Source organism: Chlamydotis macqueenii, chromosome 10 (assembly GCF_036417535.1).
Source record: "Chlamydotis macqueenii isolate bChlMac1 chromosome 10, bChlMac1.mat, whole genome shotgun sequence".
Taxonomy (NCBI): Eukaryota; Metazoa; Chordata; class Aves; order Otidiformes; family Otididae; genus Chlamydotis; species Chlamydotis macqueenii.
In genome coordinates this window covers 1,826,953-1,844,605 of record NC_141565.1, presented here as the reverse complement: position 1 = coordinate 1,844,605, position 17,653 = coordinate 1,826,953, and the positions used below count along the sequence as shown (strand labels likewise).

Sequence of the window (17,653 nt, the reverse complement as noted above, 5' to 3'; positions counted from 1 at the left end):
GGTCATCGTTAGAGCATGGGTGGAGCAGGAGAGTGGAGATGTCAAGCATTATTCCACTTTATACAGTAATTACTAACAACATCCTGAATAAGTCACTCAGCAACTACTGTGTAAAATAAATGAAAAATTTTAATTTCTTGTAAGATTGCTCATTCCCAAGTTGTTCCACTGCAAAATGACAGATACTTATTTTTGTCTTTCCCTGCTTTGAGAAATAAAAGCACTACTCTTACTGTTCTATTACTGTTTGAGATAAAAGGATTACTTTCACGTTACTCAACGGAGATTTGGGATTTAACGGATCTTGTGAGCTACTGTGTTTCTAGAAACTGAAGTTAGGAAAAAGTACCTACAAGAGAAATCTCGTTTATTGCTCTGTTAGTGAAATATTGCTCCCATGAGGTACTTTTGGTGTGCTTTGTAGTAAAGCATCCCAAGGGATGGTGCTTCTAGCTAATGAAAGCAAGATAGTTTTAGGTAGGGAAAACACAATAGGAGCTATCTGGAAAACAAAATACTTCATTTTCACATGAATGCTGTTATTGCTAAGGAATAAAAGAAAGAAAAAACCCTCTATGTTAACAGAGCTGTACACAATAGAAAACATTTTAAAACTGAGTCCCAGTCAAGGTTTATCCTGAAGTACCAATGACTAATCGTAATTTGTATTTGTTTTATATTTACAGTAGGGCATTCTCACATTGCAATACGGTATGCACTTTCATTCTTCCATCTTTTTCATATCTTCCACAGAAATATTTACTATCCGCCTCATCATGTGTACATAGAGCATCGACAGAAAAACTAAATTTTACTTTTTTTTAATCACTTAAAAGACTTAAGAAACAGTCCATACACACATGAATATAAGCATTTGTAGCACTTCCCCTACCTTTTGTTTTAGGAACAGGTACATCCAAACTCTAAAGCAGTAAAACTCCACGTTCCCAGCACGCCCTGTAATTCTTATTTTGATTTCATTCACATGTATACAAACATAAAAAATAAAGCCCTTCTGTCGTCGCCCAGAAGCGGAACGCTGTGACCCTTGCCGCACACATACCACAGCAGTCCCTTGCACAGTTCAAAGTACAGAGCTATTTCTGAAAGAACGTTCTCCCCGGGACCGCGGTGCCGGAAGAGATCAAGGTTACCGCTGGCAAAACTCTCCTAGCTTGAACAGCGTGTACTTTTCAAAGTGAAGGAGAAAAAAGCCCCTTTAGATTTCCCAAAATATTTCTATAAACTCGTAAAACTGAAAGCAAGTCCTCTTTCTTCGCCCATTAAAATATGACTCTACCCACAAGGTATTTTCAAGCATACTTTACCCAAGCTGGAAATATTTTCAGTGTGCACACATCACTTTTTCCAAAGAGGAAGCTGACAGGAAACTAGTCCCTTTCCCTCTGTGATACAGCTGGCTTTCAACTTAAAAATGATAAATTCTCCACAGTTTTGCTAGTGACATTGAAACTCTGTAACCGCCCATTAAAAACAAACAAATCATTCTCTCTGAAGTATCCATTAAAGAAATTCCTACCATAGTGAACTGCTTCAGCATTCTCTCTCTAAATACTAAAATACGTTTCTCTGTTCTGCTGAACTGTGAGGCCACACGATTTTGTACATCACAGGCTCCTAATTCCAAGCCTTTTTGTAAGTGTTTTTCATACAAGTATGGTAAATTTGTTTGCAATAGGAAGTCAGGAATTATCACTGTTTTCTCCTTCTTAGGTTCTGTGATTGTTTTGCCTTCCTTGTCCTTAAATTGCGAACTATTCAATAACCCTTCTACATTGATTATAATCTCATGTTGACATTTTAATAAGGATACCTTCAATGGATCACTTAACCTTTTCATCAACAGAAAGGGTACTGCCCTAATCAGAAAAAAATCGGAACGGAGTTTGCCTGTGGTTCTGATTAAAGTTACACATTTCTTCTTTATTTTTAGTTTGTCTTTCATACTTTTTCCAGACGTAACCATAATCCCTGACTGGAACGCATGATCTTATTTTGCTCATAGGCCTGTTCCCTGCCATCACATCTGACCTTTGAAGCGGGGAAGTAATTATCTCTTCCCACAGGCAGCCTCCTGCACAGTAGGACTGCAGCCCTCTAAAGCGAACCAGCGTGCACAGTCAGTACTGCACATCTGAAGGCTTCCTCCCATTCAGCTCTTCCTTGTCTCTTAAGTTAAGAGCAGCTGAAGCGTCATACAAATTATTTGTAAAAATGAAACTCCACTGATAAAGAAAAGCAGCTTGCTTTCTTCTTCTTACTACTTTACATATATTTGGAAAAGAAGAATATTTGTGAAGCTTTAAGGATGACAAAGGATGCTCCCCTACGGAGGAAGCGCAGGCAGAGCATTGTGGAACGGGGGTACGGAACTGAGAATCATCCTGCCCGTGTCTGTTTTGAAAGAGCGTATGCTTAATACCTCTGCTTCAAAACCAGCTCAGGACATGAGCCAGTCACTGCAGGGTTAGAAGGGTGGTTTTTAATCGATCCACTTATTAAAAATTGCAATACAGAGAAACTTCAGGGACTCTGCTCCAGGCTAGCACCAAGAATTAGAGTAAGGCCCCTATGACCACGGGAGTAGTTAGACACTTCTCTAGCACTACGTCACTTTCAGTAGCCACCCTGGACAGTTTTTCTCAGAAAGGTGAGACATTAAGTACATTGCAAAAATGGGCAATATAACACTTGACCCAGTCCCAACTGGAATTAGAAAGAACTTATTAGGGAAGGTCTCTGCTTTGAGGCATCTGCCACCTACTAGACACATCTAGTAGAAATACTGATAATTTCAGTGCTTAAAAAAAAAATAATCTAGTGGATGAATTTGGTTCATCTCCCTGCAATGTGCAATGGCATATTACTAGGGAGACTGGCAATATGTTGAGTATTCCAATTATGTAATATTGGGAGAATGCAAAATGGTTGAAATAAACCTTTCATTTTCAGAACTCTTGATTGTTTTATCACACTTCTGTTTCTGCAGAAAACAGACATTCATCATCTGCCAAGCCAGAAAAAGAGAAAGGTTCTTTACCAGTATTTTACAAAGAAGTAGAGAATGGATCAGCTAAAAGAGTGAAAATGGAAATTAAATATTAAAAAATAACTAGTACTATTAATATGACTTTGCATGAACAAAACTTTAAAATGGAGCCATGGAAAAACTTTGTTTCTTTGTATATCTAAACTACTTTTTTGAAATAGTGGCCAGCAGTGACAGAATCGGTATTTTACCAGAAAATGACACTGGAAATTTCTCCCTGCATTAACCTCAACTTGTAATACTGTTAAAAAAACCTCCAGCACACCACTGTATCAAGGAACAACGGGGAAGAAGAGAGGCTCACAAAAAAATGGAAACAGATGAGTACAGTATTTTTAACATATCACGATAGATATGTAAAATTATTGGTGACAATCAGAATAATTTTACTTTGTCTAATGACTATAAACCAGTGTTAAATACTAAACACAGACGGATTTGGCATTTTCTTTTGGTGTGTGCATGGCTCTAGCTCTCCTGCAAGAGCTAAGCCACGCAGTCTGCAAACACTTTTAAATTAAAATACGTCCGCTGAAGTGGCATATGTGCACGCAAGTAGGATCTGCGGGCTTCATCCGCAGAGCAGCGAGATGAGGGTCATCCCTGCCGCGCAGCGAACGCTGTGTTTACCCATGAAGCACACTGCGCTCCACCAGCCACAGAATCACAGCGCTCTGCTCGCTCTCAAAGACTAATACCAACGCGGCTGCCAAAAGCTGCTTTTCTAACCAACGTGCCTAGATGTCAAAGCTGAGCGACACGGTGCACGGCTGTATCTCTGGACTAAAGCAGCATACAACAGATCCAAGCTGACCGAGCGTGAAGTAGATCTTGTTGCTCGCTAGAAAAAGGCTGCATTTTTTACAGTTATTTCCCACTATTCAGGTGATAACTTCATTTAAAGAATTACCTAATGAGAAAAAGCTCTGTCTCCTTCTTCCCTCTGTCTAATTGCCAAATGTAGTTGTGTGGTTAGCCACGACCAAAACAAAACGCTCTCTGGGCATTTCAGCAGCAGAAGCCTGGCAGGTCTGTTCTTCACTGTCTCTCATTTCATACTTTCAGTTATTACTTCTGATCACAAAGGCTGTAATTAGTAAACAGTAAACCAAACCCAGTATCACATTTTAAAACAACATGTTATTCAGAATGTTCGAATATCTACTGTTATTCTTTGATTTATTTTTTCATTTTTATTCACACCTTCCTTTTCCTTCAAATCTTGGCAAAACCAAGCACAATAAAGACAAAATTCTGAAAAACAAGAAAACTTCAATGCTGGAGCTTAAATGGAAATTGCAAAGTCCTCCAGGCCTAAATTTCAGTAAATAGAGAACTCCAAGCTTTTCCTTGAGTACAGACTTACTTGTTCCACTGACAATAATGGCAAAACGATCAGAGAAGCTGCAGGTTTGGATCCACAGGCACAAGCATTTATCTCTCAGAGAGAGAGACTATACCATGAAACAAAGAGAGATGATAACCAGAAAAGCAGAAACTCCCTTTTTACTGAAACTCTTATCTTTAAACCTCCGTGCATGTAAAGGGGAAGTATGTAATGGTATCATCAGATGCTAGCAATTATTCAGTATTCCCACTCACCCCAGAAACCTCACAGTTTACAAAGTAAAGAAGTGTCCCAATGCATTTATAGGGCTAAAATACTAAGATAATGAGAACATATGCTTACAGAAATCACCCAGATGTTCAAACCAGTATGCTGCAGATTTAGTTTGGAACCAAAAGCAACAAAGAAATTCAGCATGCTTCTAAATAATGTAAATGCCAAACCAAAATTGCATGCAGCGTTTTAAAATAGAACCAAAAGATCCTCCCAGCAACACTGAGTAAATACTTGAGAAATTACTTTACCAATGAAAATTCTCTGAAATCACTAGTTATTTTCATCATTCATTTAGAATGGACTTTCAACAGTGTAATACAGAGACATGAAATTGAAAACAGGCCCTAACAACTGCATGGTACACGCATGAGAACCAGTCAGCATTATATTCACCCTGTAAAACAATTTGTATTGGACATAAAGAGAAGTATGACAATATAATAAGTTTGTGCTGCTACATCTTAAAGATTTTCCCATAGCATTTTAGATCCTTAAAAGTATGAACACAAGTTCAAAGGTACACAGAATAAATTCCTTTTCTTCTAAATTGTGGAAAGTATGCACAAGTAATATGAATACAGTAAGAAAAACAGGGTCAACTTAACATTCTAGTCAGCACGAGACTATAAAACCACTTGGCCTCGCCATCCCACTGCAAGTGCTCCGTTCTTTAGAAGCAGGCAGTTCTTAAAGCATAACTGTGGCAGAGCATCACTAGCCAGAGACAGCAGTCAAAACTCCAGGTAGTCTGCACAATCTGAATTCAAATAGAACTTAACGAAGTATTTATGTTTATTTTGTTTGTTGCAACACTGAAGCATTTGCATGAGTATTCCTTCCGAAATTCCTCAAACCCATCCCCTCTCTAACTTGTCTATTTTTCCCTGAATCCACGTCATCTGTTCCCCTCTTCAGGAAAAATGCATGTAAACCTGGCTCCCTTTAAGTCATATCTATTAATAGAACAAATCAGCAAGTTTATTTTCTTCCCTTGTTTGTCCCAGAAACTTTGCTGTCCATAGACATTGACATGATATCTACAGATGAAGTATCTAGGTACCTAGCGACTCTGCTATATGATTTATAAGACGGACTTAAATGCAAACCAAAGAGTGAAGCTTTTCATATTAAAGCCTCATTTCATAACATGATTCCCAGTAAAACTTCTGTCTCACTCAAAAATACCTACCCTATATAAATAGTCCCAAATGCCCAGGAAGGAAGATGTGCTACTCATCTGTTTTACACCAACTACCTTGTTTTAAAATTTGGAGGTTAAAAAAGTCAAATTCTGATCATAACTCCTAATTATAGATACCCACTTGAAATAGATCCAGATTCTCTACCTAGCTCAAAGAACGCAGACCAGAAGTCGCCCATGGAACAAACTCTGAGTAACAGAGAGAAGCACGATGGCAGCTGCTAGAGCAGCTGCTATGCTCAGGCACTTCCAACATGAAGCCTGCAAAAACCCCATTATATGGGAAAAATGCTTAGGTCACATCTAGGCATTTCACATAGGAACAAACCTCTACAGAAGGTAATTTCTTGCATATAACTTTGTCTTCACAAGTGCAAGAAAGCCCTAATTTGAATGTGAAATTTTAAACGACAATTAGAAACATACCACTGCTAACTAAAGCGATGACTCCCTATACACAACTTAATCTGAACACAAGCATTCGTTTGACACGAGGGTGCATCCCACTGCTTCGAAGCTGGCTTGCACAGTTCAGAACCTGCCGTGCTTTCTGCCATAAACTAGGTGTATTTAATTAAAGCTCTGATGAATGCATAGTACCATCTCAAATTACTCTCAACAAAAAGTTCTTAATGTAACTTCTTAAAATGCAAAACTACCCACACGTAGTTCAAACAGACTAGTTTTTTCAGTGTTTTTCTTCCCCTCTCCATTACAATATTCCCCAATGGAGTGAGAACATTTGAGCAGAAACATATTATTAGTACAATTTGCAACAGATTAGCATCTAGTTCTTACTGCCATGTCTGTTTTGTACTGTCTAGTAAACAAAAGTCAATTATATTAAGAACCTCCACAAATCCCCAAATTCAATAAATGCAATAACATTAACACACCAATCTACCTTCAAATACACACAGTCAAAAGTTCAAAGCCATTATGACGGACAACAGCATTCACAGGCTCTGACCAAAGCTCTGATCCAGGAAGATGTATTGACCAACTTCTTTTACTTAGAATGCACTCTCAATTCAGCCGTTTCTGTTAAAACCAAATGAAACCTTTGAATGCACATCAAAGTACCGTCCCAGGTAATTCATCTCACTGAAGTTACATATCACAGCAAGAAAAATGCAGACAAAATTTGCATGTGTCTCAGAAGCGAGCACTAGCAAAGCAACCGCTTCATTCTGTAATGTTCTGTGTAACAGAGTGCCAATAGCAGCCAGCTTCAGTTCAAACACACTCTGACGACCACTGGCAGAGCGACCCGGGTTCCGCAGACAAGTACCACTATGTGCACTGCAAACCTTCATTTGCGCTCTGGTCCGAGCCCTGGATTCAAAATTGCAGAAAAACCCCAACATCTACTCACTTGGACAGTACCAACTTTTAATTCTCACTAAATAACCCGATAGAAGGCATTAACAAAAATGCTTAATAAAAAAAGGGCATTTGGACACACAGCCTTATACACTATTAGAGTAACAAAGAGTAGGGGAAGAAACAGGAGAGATTTTCTCCATACCAAAACAGAACGTAGGAATTAACACACTGTGTCTTCTGAAATGAAGGTGCACGCTAATGAGATGAAAAGAGAGACAAACGAAAATCTCCCCAGTTTCTTCATTTTAGGGAACAACCTTTATAACAGATTTAAGAACTAAGAATATCCATTTGAGAAGAGCTTACTTGAGATTACCTTCAGCTCCCAGGGAGGAGAAGGAGGGTTAAACACCTCACGTACCACCTTTGTCTAAGTCAAACAGTGGCAGCATATTGGCTAGCAGACATTAGCATTTACTACAGAAGGGTCAGACAAACCAACCCCCCCTCACCCAGTACCCATTCAATGCCTTACGAAGCCTACCTGCTAAAGGCAAAGCTGTATTTTATTTTCATTATTTAGCAGCTGGAAAGCAACAAAGGAGACTGACAGCATCACCAGAACTTCAGTGCAGCTTGCAAATGTTAGCTTCCATCTCAGGTAAAGACAGACGTCATTCCCTGCTAATCTGCATTAATCATCACCCAGCACATGTTTATTCAGCAGTGACTGTATTCCATACTTCAAAGTCTTTAAAAAATGGATAAAATATTATTTAAAAGATGAATATGGCACTAATTTGAGGCTTGTCGCTGGAAGAAGAGTTCTCAAATTTATCAGCCCAATTTTTAGAATTTTTAGAGTGTTTTTTTATGGCCAGCTCTTCCTCTTGATGTGTCAGCATAAAACATGCTAACATCGGAAAATGTCATGTGTGCTTCAAAAGGATGCTTACCTGCTTATAGAGACTAAAGTTAAAAATTTTTAGGTGTAACTGTGGTATCTGACCATTTCACAAAATCTGTGAAGGTCTACGTACCACTGCAGACTTTGTCCTGTTCCTCCTATGTAAACTCTTACACAATAGGCTAAGCTTCAGAAATCTATGGGGTTTCTCAACGCAGCTGTGGTAGAATTCGACCTCAACTATTTATTACTTGTTCAGATATACCATTCAGCAACTGGAATCCTCTTATTTAGCATATCTACACTACATACGACATGTATTTAAGACAGTAAGATATTAATACACATTCTACCGTTTATATCTTGACAAGACCTTTATACAATGCTAATTTTAAAAAGGAAGATTTAGCTTCTGCAGATGAGAAAAAAAAACCTGATTTGCAAGCACAGCTGAAGCAGCATTTGATACAATGCAAAAATCCTTGGTGTCCCACACCAGCCATCCTGGCATTTCACCTCTGTTGTGGCTTCAGCTGTTCTGTCGAGCCCACCAGAGGAAGAGGGGTCAGAGAACGGCACTGCTGAGAAATCAGCTTGCTGGCAAGCAGGTTCTGTAAGAGACTAAATACTAGTTTCCTCTCCCCATTCAGGCCTTAGTGGATCATACTCTTCTTTCCCCTCTTACATACTGTATATTATACAAACATGAATTAGTTTAAAGATCCTTAACAAAATCCTGTTTACTGAGTAAATAAAATGTGTCAGGCATTGAAATGTCATACCCAGAACAAAACTATAGTATCATCTTACATCAAATATACTGGATAAGCCTATCATTTGACTCATTTTAAGGTTTTGCTGCTTTACTATTCAAAATGACTACAAATAAAATGCAGTATAGAGAGCTGACAACAATTTTTGTGCAGGTCAGCCCTTCCCTTCAAGTATGTCTGTGTGCCTGGGGAGAGGGAAATTAAGAATCACCATAAATTCAAGAGCACGCAGAAGGTCCACGCAGCAGAAATGGCAACAAACCCATCTTTTGGTATTGGACATTGTATCAGGTAGTCACAGATCACATCAAAACTGTATTAATATACATCATATTTTCACTTAAGTAGCAAATGAACATTATACAAAAAGATCTTTTTAAAACTACCAAGGGATTCCATTACAATTACTTAATAATACGTTGTTATTCTCCAGTGAGGTGTGCTTTAAAACAATGTCACTGATAAGCATTAAATACTTTGTTCTCTCACTTGGATTTCAGAAGTAGTTGGCTAAAGTTCTCCCCTTTTAAAATCAGAAAGAAAGGGCTTGTTCAGCTTTCAGTGATTGTTTGACTTCTCTCTGAAGTTACAGATAAACCTCATAACATTATAGAGCAACATACTTAAAGCCAATCCAAGTCAAGGATGGACTGTTAAAAGTCTGATCAGAGAAAGACCTTTTACTGATCCAACTGATCTAGGTGTAGATATCATAAAAGTATCGCTCAATTTTAAACACTGCATAAACCCTGCACTTTGACTGCCAACCACCTTGTGCCAAGTCTAAAAAAAAAAAAAAAAAACAAAACAAACCAAAAACAAACAATCCCAAAGACAAAGAAACCCTACTAGTTTTCTCTAAGGGGAAACAACATAATTTCAATATGCAAATGGGCACAGAAAACTCACCAGGTAGAAAAGAAAACTGATGAGAACATAGAACTCTTGTTCCTGCTTCCAGAGAAGCTCACAAGTGTCACTACCAAGTTCTTGAGAATGGGAACTGGCCTTGAGCACTCTGCACGCACCGAAAGAGGTCTGTGTTGTAAATTACTGGAACAGAATCACTGCTAACCAGTCTTTAATCACATACATCCTTTTAAAAGTGAGATTTTTATCCTCTGCAACACACCCAAAGCTGATATCAAAGTGTACAGAACATAATGTTTAAGGAAACACAATGGTAAGAGATCTTTTGTTGGAAGTATGGAGTTTGGTGGAAAAGAGAATGTTTTAGATGTTAGTTAGACTCAAGGCAATGCGTTCAAATACCAAAGATATTTGCAGACATACTCAGAAAGATTTTCTGTCTTACTACGTGAAAGTCTTCACTCTTAGGATAAACGAGAGCTCAGAATATTGCTTACTAACTCTAAATCAGTTAAAGAGCTGACAGATGCTTTTTCTCATCCAAACTTCCTTCCTTTTACATTTCCTCTCTGTTATGCTGAGTCTACATATTTGACAGTTCTGTCTCTGTTAGTGAGGAATTAAATGCAGGCTTTCAGTAGGACTTCTGACGCATCTCACTGATCACAATAAAAAAGTAACACGGGTAGGAATTCCTGTCTTGGAAACCTATAAATGCTCTTTCAAAGCTTACTATAAGCCAAGAGCTTTCTCCTTACAAAGCTCACCTATTATCAAATTTTAAGACCTACTGTATGTTCTAAATAATTTTATTAGCTACTTCCAACCATTACCTAAACCCAGAAGATTTACTGCACATACACAGAGCAGGAGTAATTGTTAGCGTACAGCAGCTTCATTTTGATGCAGCCCACAGATGCCCGGTACGGCTCTGCCACTCTTGCTCCCAGAAGCACCGACAATCTGCACTGACTTCTGCTGACACAGCTTGCCTCAGCTGGGGGCTGCACGTGAGGCTGCTCAACCACAAAAGAACATTGCGTTTAAAATAGAGAACTCAGACCATTCTTAGAATTTATAGGCTCTTTACCATGACTTAATTCATAGATCTTTCCACAATGGAAAATGGTCTTCCAGGACAAGGGTAGTAGTCCAGTTCCTGAAAACAAGAGTCACCATTTTGTGAACTGAAAATTAAATATTGTGCAAAGTCAGATTTTGAAAACGTCATAGACAGTTGGAAGTTATCTTGTGCAACATTGCTGCACTGTGGCAGCACAGGAAAACCCCAAATCCTTATTTTCTTCTAGGCTAACCTAATAAAAAACATCTAATAATGTTTTAATAATTAAAAAAAAATAGTCCAAGATTGCAAAAGATTGTCACCATTTGGGACAATTTCAAATAAATGCTGGGCAATCCTCTGTTCTCTCTCAATTTCACAAAGCATTAACTGCTAGTATGAATAGGACACTATTAGCTGTAAAGTCCCATTCTCCCAAAACTTGAACCATTAGAATCAGCTCCTTTCTTGAAACCAGTTTCTACTAAATGCTCCACATCACTGGTATCTTCTAAAGAGGGTTCACAGAATAAAACATAAGAAAAGAATACATAAACAACAACAATGAAATGTCTTTCAAGAATCTGAGAACAGCTGAAAATATTATCTAACATTCACCACCCTGTGAAATATTGTTAACTTCAAAGCATGAGAAACACCCCAGACACCTCTAGAATGGAAATTCAGCAGCTGCTTTACAGCACATTGCAATAACGCAGAACCACGCAAGAAAGAAAAATAAAGATAAGTTTTATTCCCAACGGAAAGGGCAGAGGGAAGCTAGATTGAGAAAAAAAGCTATTATTAAGCTGAAATATGACCAGAGCCAGGGGCTGATACAGGCCTGTTCTGTTACACGCACTATCAGAGGCAGGAACACTGCTGTCCATCGCATTTGAATGCTGACTTCCTCAGCACAGCCTCCACGTGTGATGAGGGAAACCCCATCTTTGGTATTATCTTGAAAGGCAGGAGTGCTTCCAACTAAATCATCCATTCTTTCCTGAAGATTTTTTTTCCTTGGAGTTCTGCGCAAGTACTGACATGGCCTACCCTGACTTGACTCACGGAAACTGAAGGGATCACGAGGAGAATCATTACGGCTGTAGGCCGTTCTAAAAAGAATGCGCTAAAGCCAAGTTAAACGCAGCCCAATGGAGAGCTAAGCTGCAACGCCCGCAACCACTGCTGTATTTAACGCTCCGCGTGATCCGAGATTAAGTTTGGTCCACTCGACTATAAAAGTGGGGAGTGAAAACTAAAGTCGAATTGTGAACTTTCCTGCAGTGCAGCTTTAGGACTGGCTGCAAACATCCCCTGTAACAGAAAATCCACCAGGCTTGCATCCTTGCTTCCCTTACACTGCAGAAAGATGACCTGAAAGGTCATGCATATATCAACAAACAGAAGGAAGTTATTTTTTTTTTTTTCCCTCTGTTCTTACACAACATTTAAACTCATGACACATCCATCCTTGTTAACCTGGTGAGTTTCAGGAACACCTTAAATTTTTTTGGACTAAACAATGCAAGCATCTCTCAAAGCTCAAGGGTTTTTTTCCTATTGCCCTCCCCTGTATGTAGCCACTTATGTAAAAGGAAGTAAAATCATAACTGCTGCTCTGTGTTTGTGCTTGCACAACATAAGGCAACAGGGAATTGAGTCCTTTGTTTTAATCACAAATGTAACTCGGGTGACACTGAACTACTGAAAGAATCTGATTAACAGATATACTACATCCATTTCCTGTACTAAAGGCTATCAAAGCCATTCACTCTAATTTTCTGCTTCTCCCGCAGGGACAAGAGGGTTTGATTTTCTATCGTATCAAAGCCTGACTTTTTAACTTTATTTTTATTAAAGACATCTTCACAATAATTTTATGAAAATGTTTCTAGTCTTTTGTCTATTGTAAGGAGGCAAAAGAAGATTTATTTAGCTAAATTTGCAGTCCCCTTTAACGTAATACTAGGGCTTTGTGCTACAGTGGATTAAAGCAGCATCTGTTCTTCTCTGGAAACCTGGAGACAAATCACAGCAGTGCAGTAAACTTGCCATCTCTGTTTGTACCCTAACCAGAATCGTCCTTCCTCCAAACGGAATGCAAATTAATTCCTGAAAGACACAAGAAGGGCTATGGCTATCTAACTAAAATATTTTTGGTTAATAAGTCTTGCTAAAAGCCCATGAACAGCAACTACTTTTGCATAACAAAGATGTACGAATTAAGCAGAATCTGTATTTACAGAAGTTTTAACATAAAAGGACAATATACAGGATGCTAAAAAATGAACTTCCAAATCCAGGGCCTGATTTTGCTCTCATAACTACACAGTCTTGCTTGAAAACAGAAAGAGAAGAAAAATTGGGAATATTAATCTGGCTTGCGGCCCATACTCTGTTAAACATAAATGAAATCTGAACAAAGAAAGGTAATAAAAACAACACACCAACACACTTTCTCGCCAAAGTCCATATTCATCTCTTCATAATTCCAGTTGTGCTGTTGATCAGGCAGTGTCTGGGTTAAGGGTACCTCCTCACAAACTTAATGTAACAAATAGAGCAATCAGAGCTCCATCTTGATTACAGTGTCTGAGATCTCCTGCAGTTATGTTATTAAATAAACATAAAAAGCAATAATTGATTGACAGCTACTCCGATTAAAATATACCTGGCTTTGAAATTAATGGTAAAATTGCTGTCAATTCTGACAGAAAAAGAACTATGTAAGCGCTGAAAGAGCAAGAAAATTGCATCCTTAATGTCTGTCATAAATTATGTTAAATCCTTGTGATGAAGAGGCACAACAGACACAACCACCCAGCTAATCTACGGCCATGTATCATAATGCTCAAGGCAACAAAGTGGGTTTTTTCTCCTCAAATTGTGATCTTCCCTGTTTGTTTTTTTTTTTTTTTTTTTTTAAATATAATACTCAAAAATACAGTAACTGGAACCATTTCTTTGCACCTGTCAGAATCAGGCAGGAACCGAAAGCCGCATGGGTTTACAACAAAGAGGGTGCATTGCTCAGGATCTTGAGATTCTATGCAGGCCTACTGGATAATTCCCAGGACATCTTCATGGTATTAATATTTCCAAAAGAAAGTCACCATGACAGCAGGCTAAATCCAGTCATACTCACTGAGAGTCACACAGCTGAGGCTACAAAGCTAAGGCAATGCAGTGTCTTGAATTTCAGCTGGAGCACCACACAGTCGGCAAAGGAGCAGGTTTTACCAGGAAAACAGTATCTCGCTTCTAGCACTCCTGTTCCCAGTGTTCTGCTAGAGATGCTTGAAGTTCAAGTATCAGTGGTGTTAAACATCAGGAAACACAACTGAAATTTGTGAGGAGATGTTAACGTACCTACAGATAGCAGCACCTCCACAAGTGTTGGTTTGGTTTAGGATGACACCTTGCATCCACCAGCAGAGGACTGGCTACGTTTAGGCCAGCTTTTATAACGCACAGCTACTTCTTACTGCTGTTCAGGGCAACTACAGTTTGCAAGCATGATTAATCACCTAAGTGTGCTAATCAGTTCCACAATTATGAGATCTTGCTCCTAGAAAAATTCGATCCTTAAATTGCCATCTTTATACTTCAGAACACATGATCAGTATAAAGGCGAACTTATTTCAAAGTAGTTGTTCCACCCAAAGTCCTAGCACCTAACCTCTAGATCCTCAAAGGCACGAAACAATCCCAGCCTCCGAGTGACAGAAAAGTATTCTCACCAAGACTCAATATTTGGAGGAATACTTTCCATAGCCATATGAATAGAAACCCAACTCTCTTGGGATAATTTTTATTTTGCAAATGTGAAATGGTCACAGGGCGAGAAAAACCATGTAAGGCCACAGGGCCGCCTATCCTGAGAAATCACTTCCCAGTTGTCAAGAGGAACCCCTGCTAACTGCTAGTGAAGACACCTTCTCCAGCAGAGGGGCCTGCCTGGCCTGCGGTAACTCACTGTGTCAACTCCTAGCAACCCTCCTATATAGATCTGTAACAAAGACAACAAATCAGAGTTACTGTTCCACTTGCTATTTGTACTTTTCAGGGAAAAACTGAATCCTTCGGGTTTCCGTACCTAAAAGTTGCAAATTATTCAATGAAATGGAACTGCAAATTGTTTATTAACTGCACTACGATTCCCAGAGAGCTTCTAAAGACAAAAAAAACCTGAACTAAACGCTGTTGATACGCTGAGTGCTATAATTTTAACTCGTTAGCTCCAGCTCTTGCTCTATAGTTAATATCTTTGATGACAATGAATTATTTCAAATTAGTAAAAATAAGAAAAAAAAAAGGATAATGTTTGAATTCACACATGAAACCTCAACACTGAGCACCTGTTTAACTAAGGAAAAAACCCAGCTGACTACAATATAACAGTACTCTCAATATCTAGAATTTCAGGAACTAGAACAGAACATCGCAACAACAAAACAAATCTGGTACAGAAGTAGAAGTGAAATGGGAAAAGGGTAATTTTATTCAGCACAGCTTAAGTTCTCCCACAGCACCAGACAGATGTAATGAATTCTGTGTTTATATGAAGGCTATCTGCCACAAGAATAGACACAGTTAAATACTAAGTGCTCAGCAATTCCTCTTGTAACATATCAGACAGAACAATCAAGTTCAGCTGAAAGGAAGTGCAGAGCAGTGTGCAAATGGAGGAAAAAAGTCGGAAACAATGACTGAATAGCAGAATGTAACTGTGAATACAGGCAGATCTGTCACTACAGTAACAGTTACAAATTATTTTTTGTAGCAAGTCATGTAAATGTTATGCCACTTCTGCAAACATTACCAACTCCACACAGAAACTAAGCAGCTCAACTTTATTAATTTCCGTAAGGGTAAAAATGGGCTAAGGATCATTAAATGTCTGACTAAACCGTACTACAAGAAATTTTTCTTTATCAAAAACCATTTTTTCCTTTCTTTTCCAGAAAAGACACTGTTGCATTCATATGCAGTTACACTGAATCCAGTCACTTCCTCCTTTTATGTTTTTCCACACACGCACACACCCAATTTAAGATGTTGCCTATCTTTACTTAAATCAAACATTTCTTTAACAGTCGATCCGCTCTGAATTTCGTCTAATTATTTGGTGGAATAAACTTTCACGATGCATCAGAGAGAATTTCACACTGCAGGTGCGCTTGCCAGGATAACTATTTTAGCCTATCATCATCTACGCAGAGTGCTGCACAAGAAAGAATAGTTTCTACATATAGTTTTCGAGTGGCTCATATAACAGAGCAGTGTGCTCTTGTAATTTTGACGTATGTTATTTCAGTCGTTAACAACAACATCATAACATCATCATCATGGTTGATGCCCCATCCCTGGAACGATTCCAGGCCAGGTTGGCCGGGGCTGTGAGCAACCTGGTCTGGTTGGAGATGTCCCTGCTCCTTGCAGGGGGGTTGGACTGGGTGGGCTTTAACGGTCCCTTCCCACCCAAACCGTTCTGTGGTTCTATGATTCTATAACGATAGAGACCATGCATGACAAATCTTATTTTCTATTTTTCTTCCATCAGTTCGCATCCTTACCTTCAAGGTCTTTCAACTAAACTTCTTGTTTTTTTTTTTTCTTTTTCTTTATTTTATTTTCCCTGGACGAGAGCACGGGCGGCAGATGGGACCCCACCCTAAGCGCCCTCACGGAATTCGCCGCCCCCACCCCGGCAGTTACGGCGGCGGGGCTCCTGCCCCCACCCCCCCACCCCCCCGCTCGGTTTGGGACCCAGAGCACAGGACGTACCGGAGCTTTTGAAGCACAACTCGCCGCTTGTTTGACACCGCTCATGCGATTCTCGCGCTGCACCGAACCGGCCGAAAAGAAGCCGTTTCACGCGCGGGCGCCGCGGAGACCCCGGTTAAAGGACGGCGACTCAAACACGGCCGAGGGGACGGCGGTTCCCCCCTCGCGGGACAGCAGCTCCTCAGCAAACCGTCCGTTGGCGACCGCTGCCAAGCCCCGGAGACAAAAGCGGGGGTGAACCCCGGCGGCCAGCCTGGCGCTGGGGAGCGGCGGCGGCCCTTTGTGCTCCAGGACGGGGCTTCCCGCCGAACAGGGCCGGGACCCCCCCCCCCCCCCCAAAAAAAAAAAAAACAAAACAAAAACCCAAAACACAGTGCTTACCAGCTGTCGAGCTCCAACTCCAGCAGCGACTGGGTCCTCTCCGAGCTGCAGTGCAGGCACCACATGGCCGGGCCGAAGTGGCGGGCGGGGAGCACCGCACCGCCACCATAGCCGCCCCCCTCGGGCCGCCCCGCCCCAGCCCCGCTCTCCCCCCCGCCTCCCCAACTCCTCCAGTGCAAGGGCGGCTGGCGGGAGGGGGCAGCACGCATGCGCAGAGGGCGGTTTCCCGGGGAACGCCAGGCGCCAACGGCCGCCGTACCGGTCGCCTTCACTGTGCCGGGGGCCTCTTTTATATTATTTTAGGTGAAAAAGTGTGTACAGATAGTGGAGGCATCTGAGAGAGGAAGATAAACTCCCTCCGATGAAGGGTGCGGCTCCGTTTGGTGAAGGCTTCTGGCCTGAAGCTCCCAGAGATGTCCGCGGCAAGAGCAAGACGGAACAGTAAAGCTAAAAATATATTTCGTATGCACCAGAGTAAGAACACGAAGAAAGAATTTAGCTTGTTAAAAAAAAAAAACAACCCCAAACAAAACTAACTTGAGGCAATGGCAGCAGCTGTGCTGGCAGCAAATATTCCAGCTCTTGAACCCCACGCTTCTTCCCAGGCGAGGAGATGGAGCAACTTATTCAACATCACATGCGCTCAAA

At 40.3% G+C, this 17,653-nt stretch overlaps 1 protein-coding gene across 5 annotated transcripts in view; it reads right to left on the bottom strand.

Moving 5' to 3' along the window:
* IQSEC1 (IQ motif and Sec7 domain ArfGEF 1) overlaps positions 1-17,653 on the bottom strand; it is a 146,229-nt gene that overhangs the window by 51,287 nt on the left and 77,289 nt on the right. Inside the window, exon 1 of one of the 5 annotated variants that reach the window (XM_086755446.1) lies at positions 17,006-17,097. The exons of the other annotated variants lie outside the window; for them this stretch is intronic. Within the exon in view, the coding sequence (XP_086611572.1) occupies positions 17,006-17,070 (65 nt within the window). The 5' untranslated portion in view covers positions 17,071-17,097. Of the gene's footprint in view, positions 1-17,005; positions 17,098-17,653 lie in introns of those variants that run through there. 5 annotated transcript variants of the gene reach the window in all.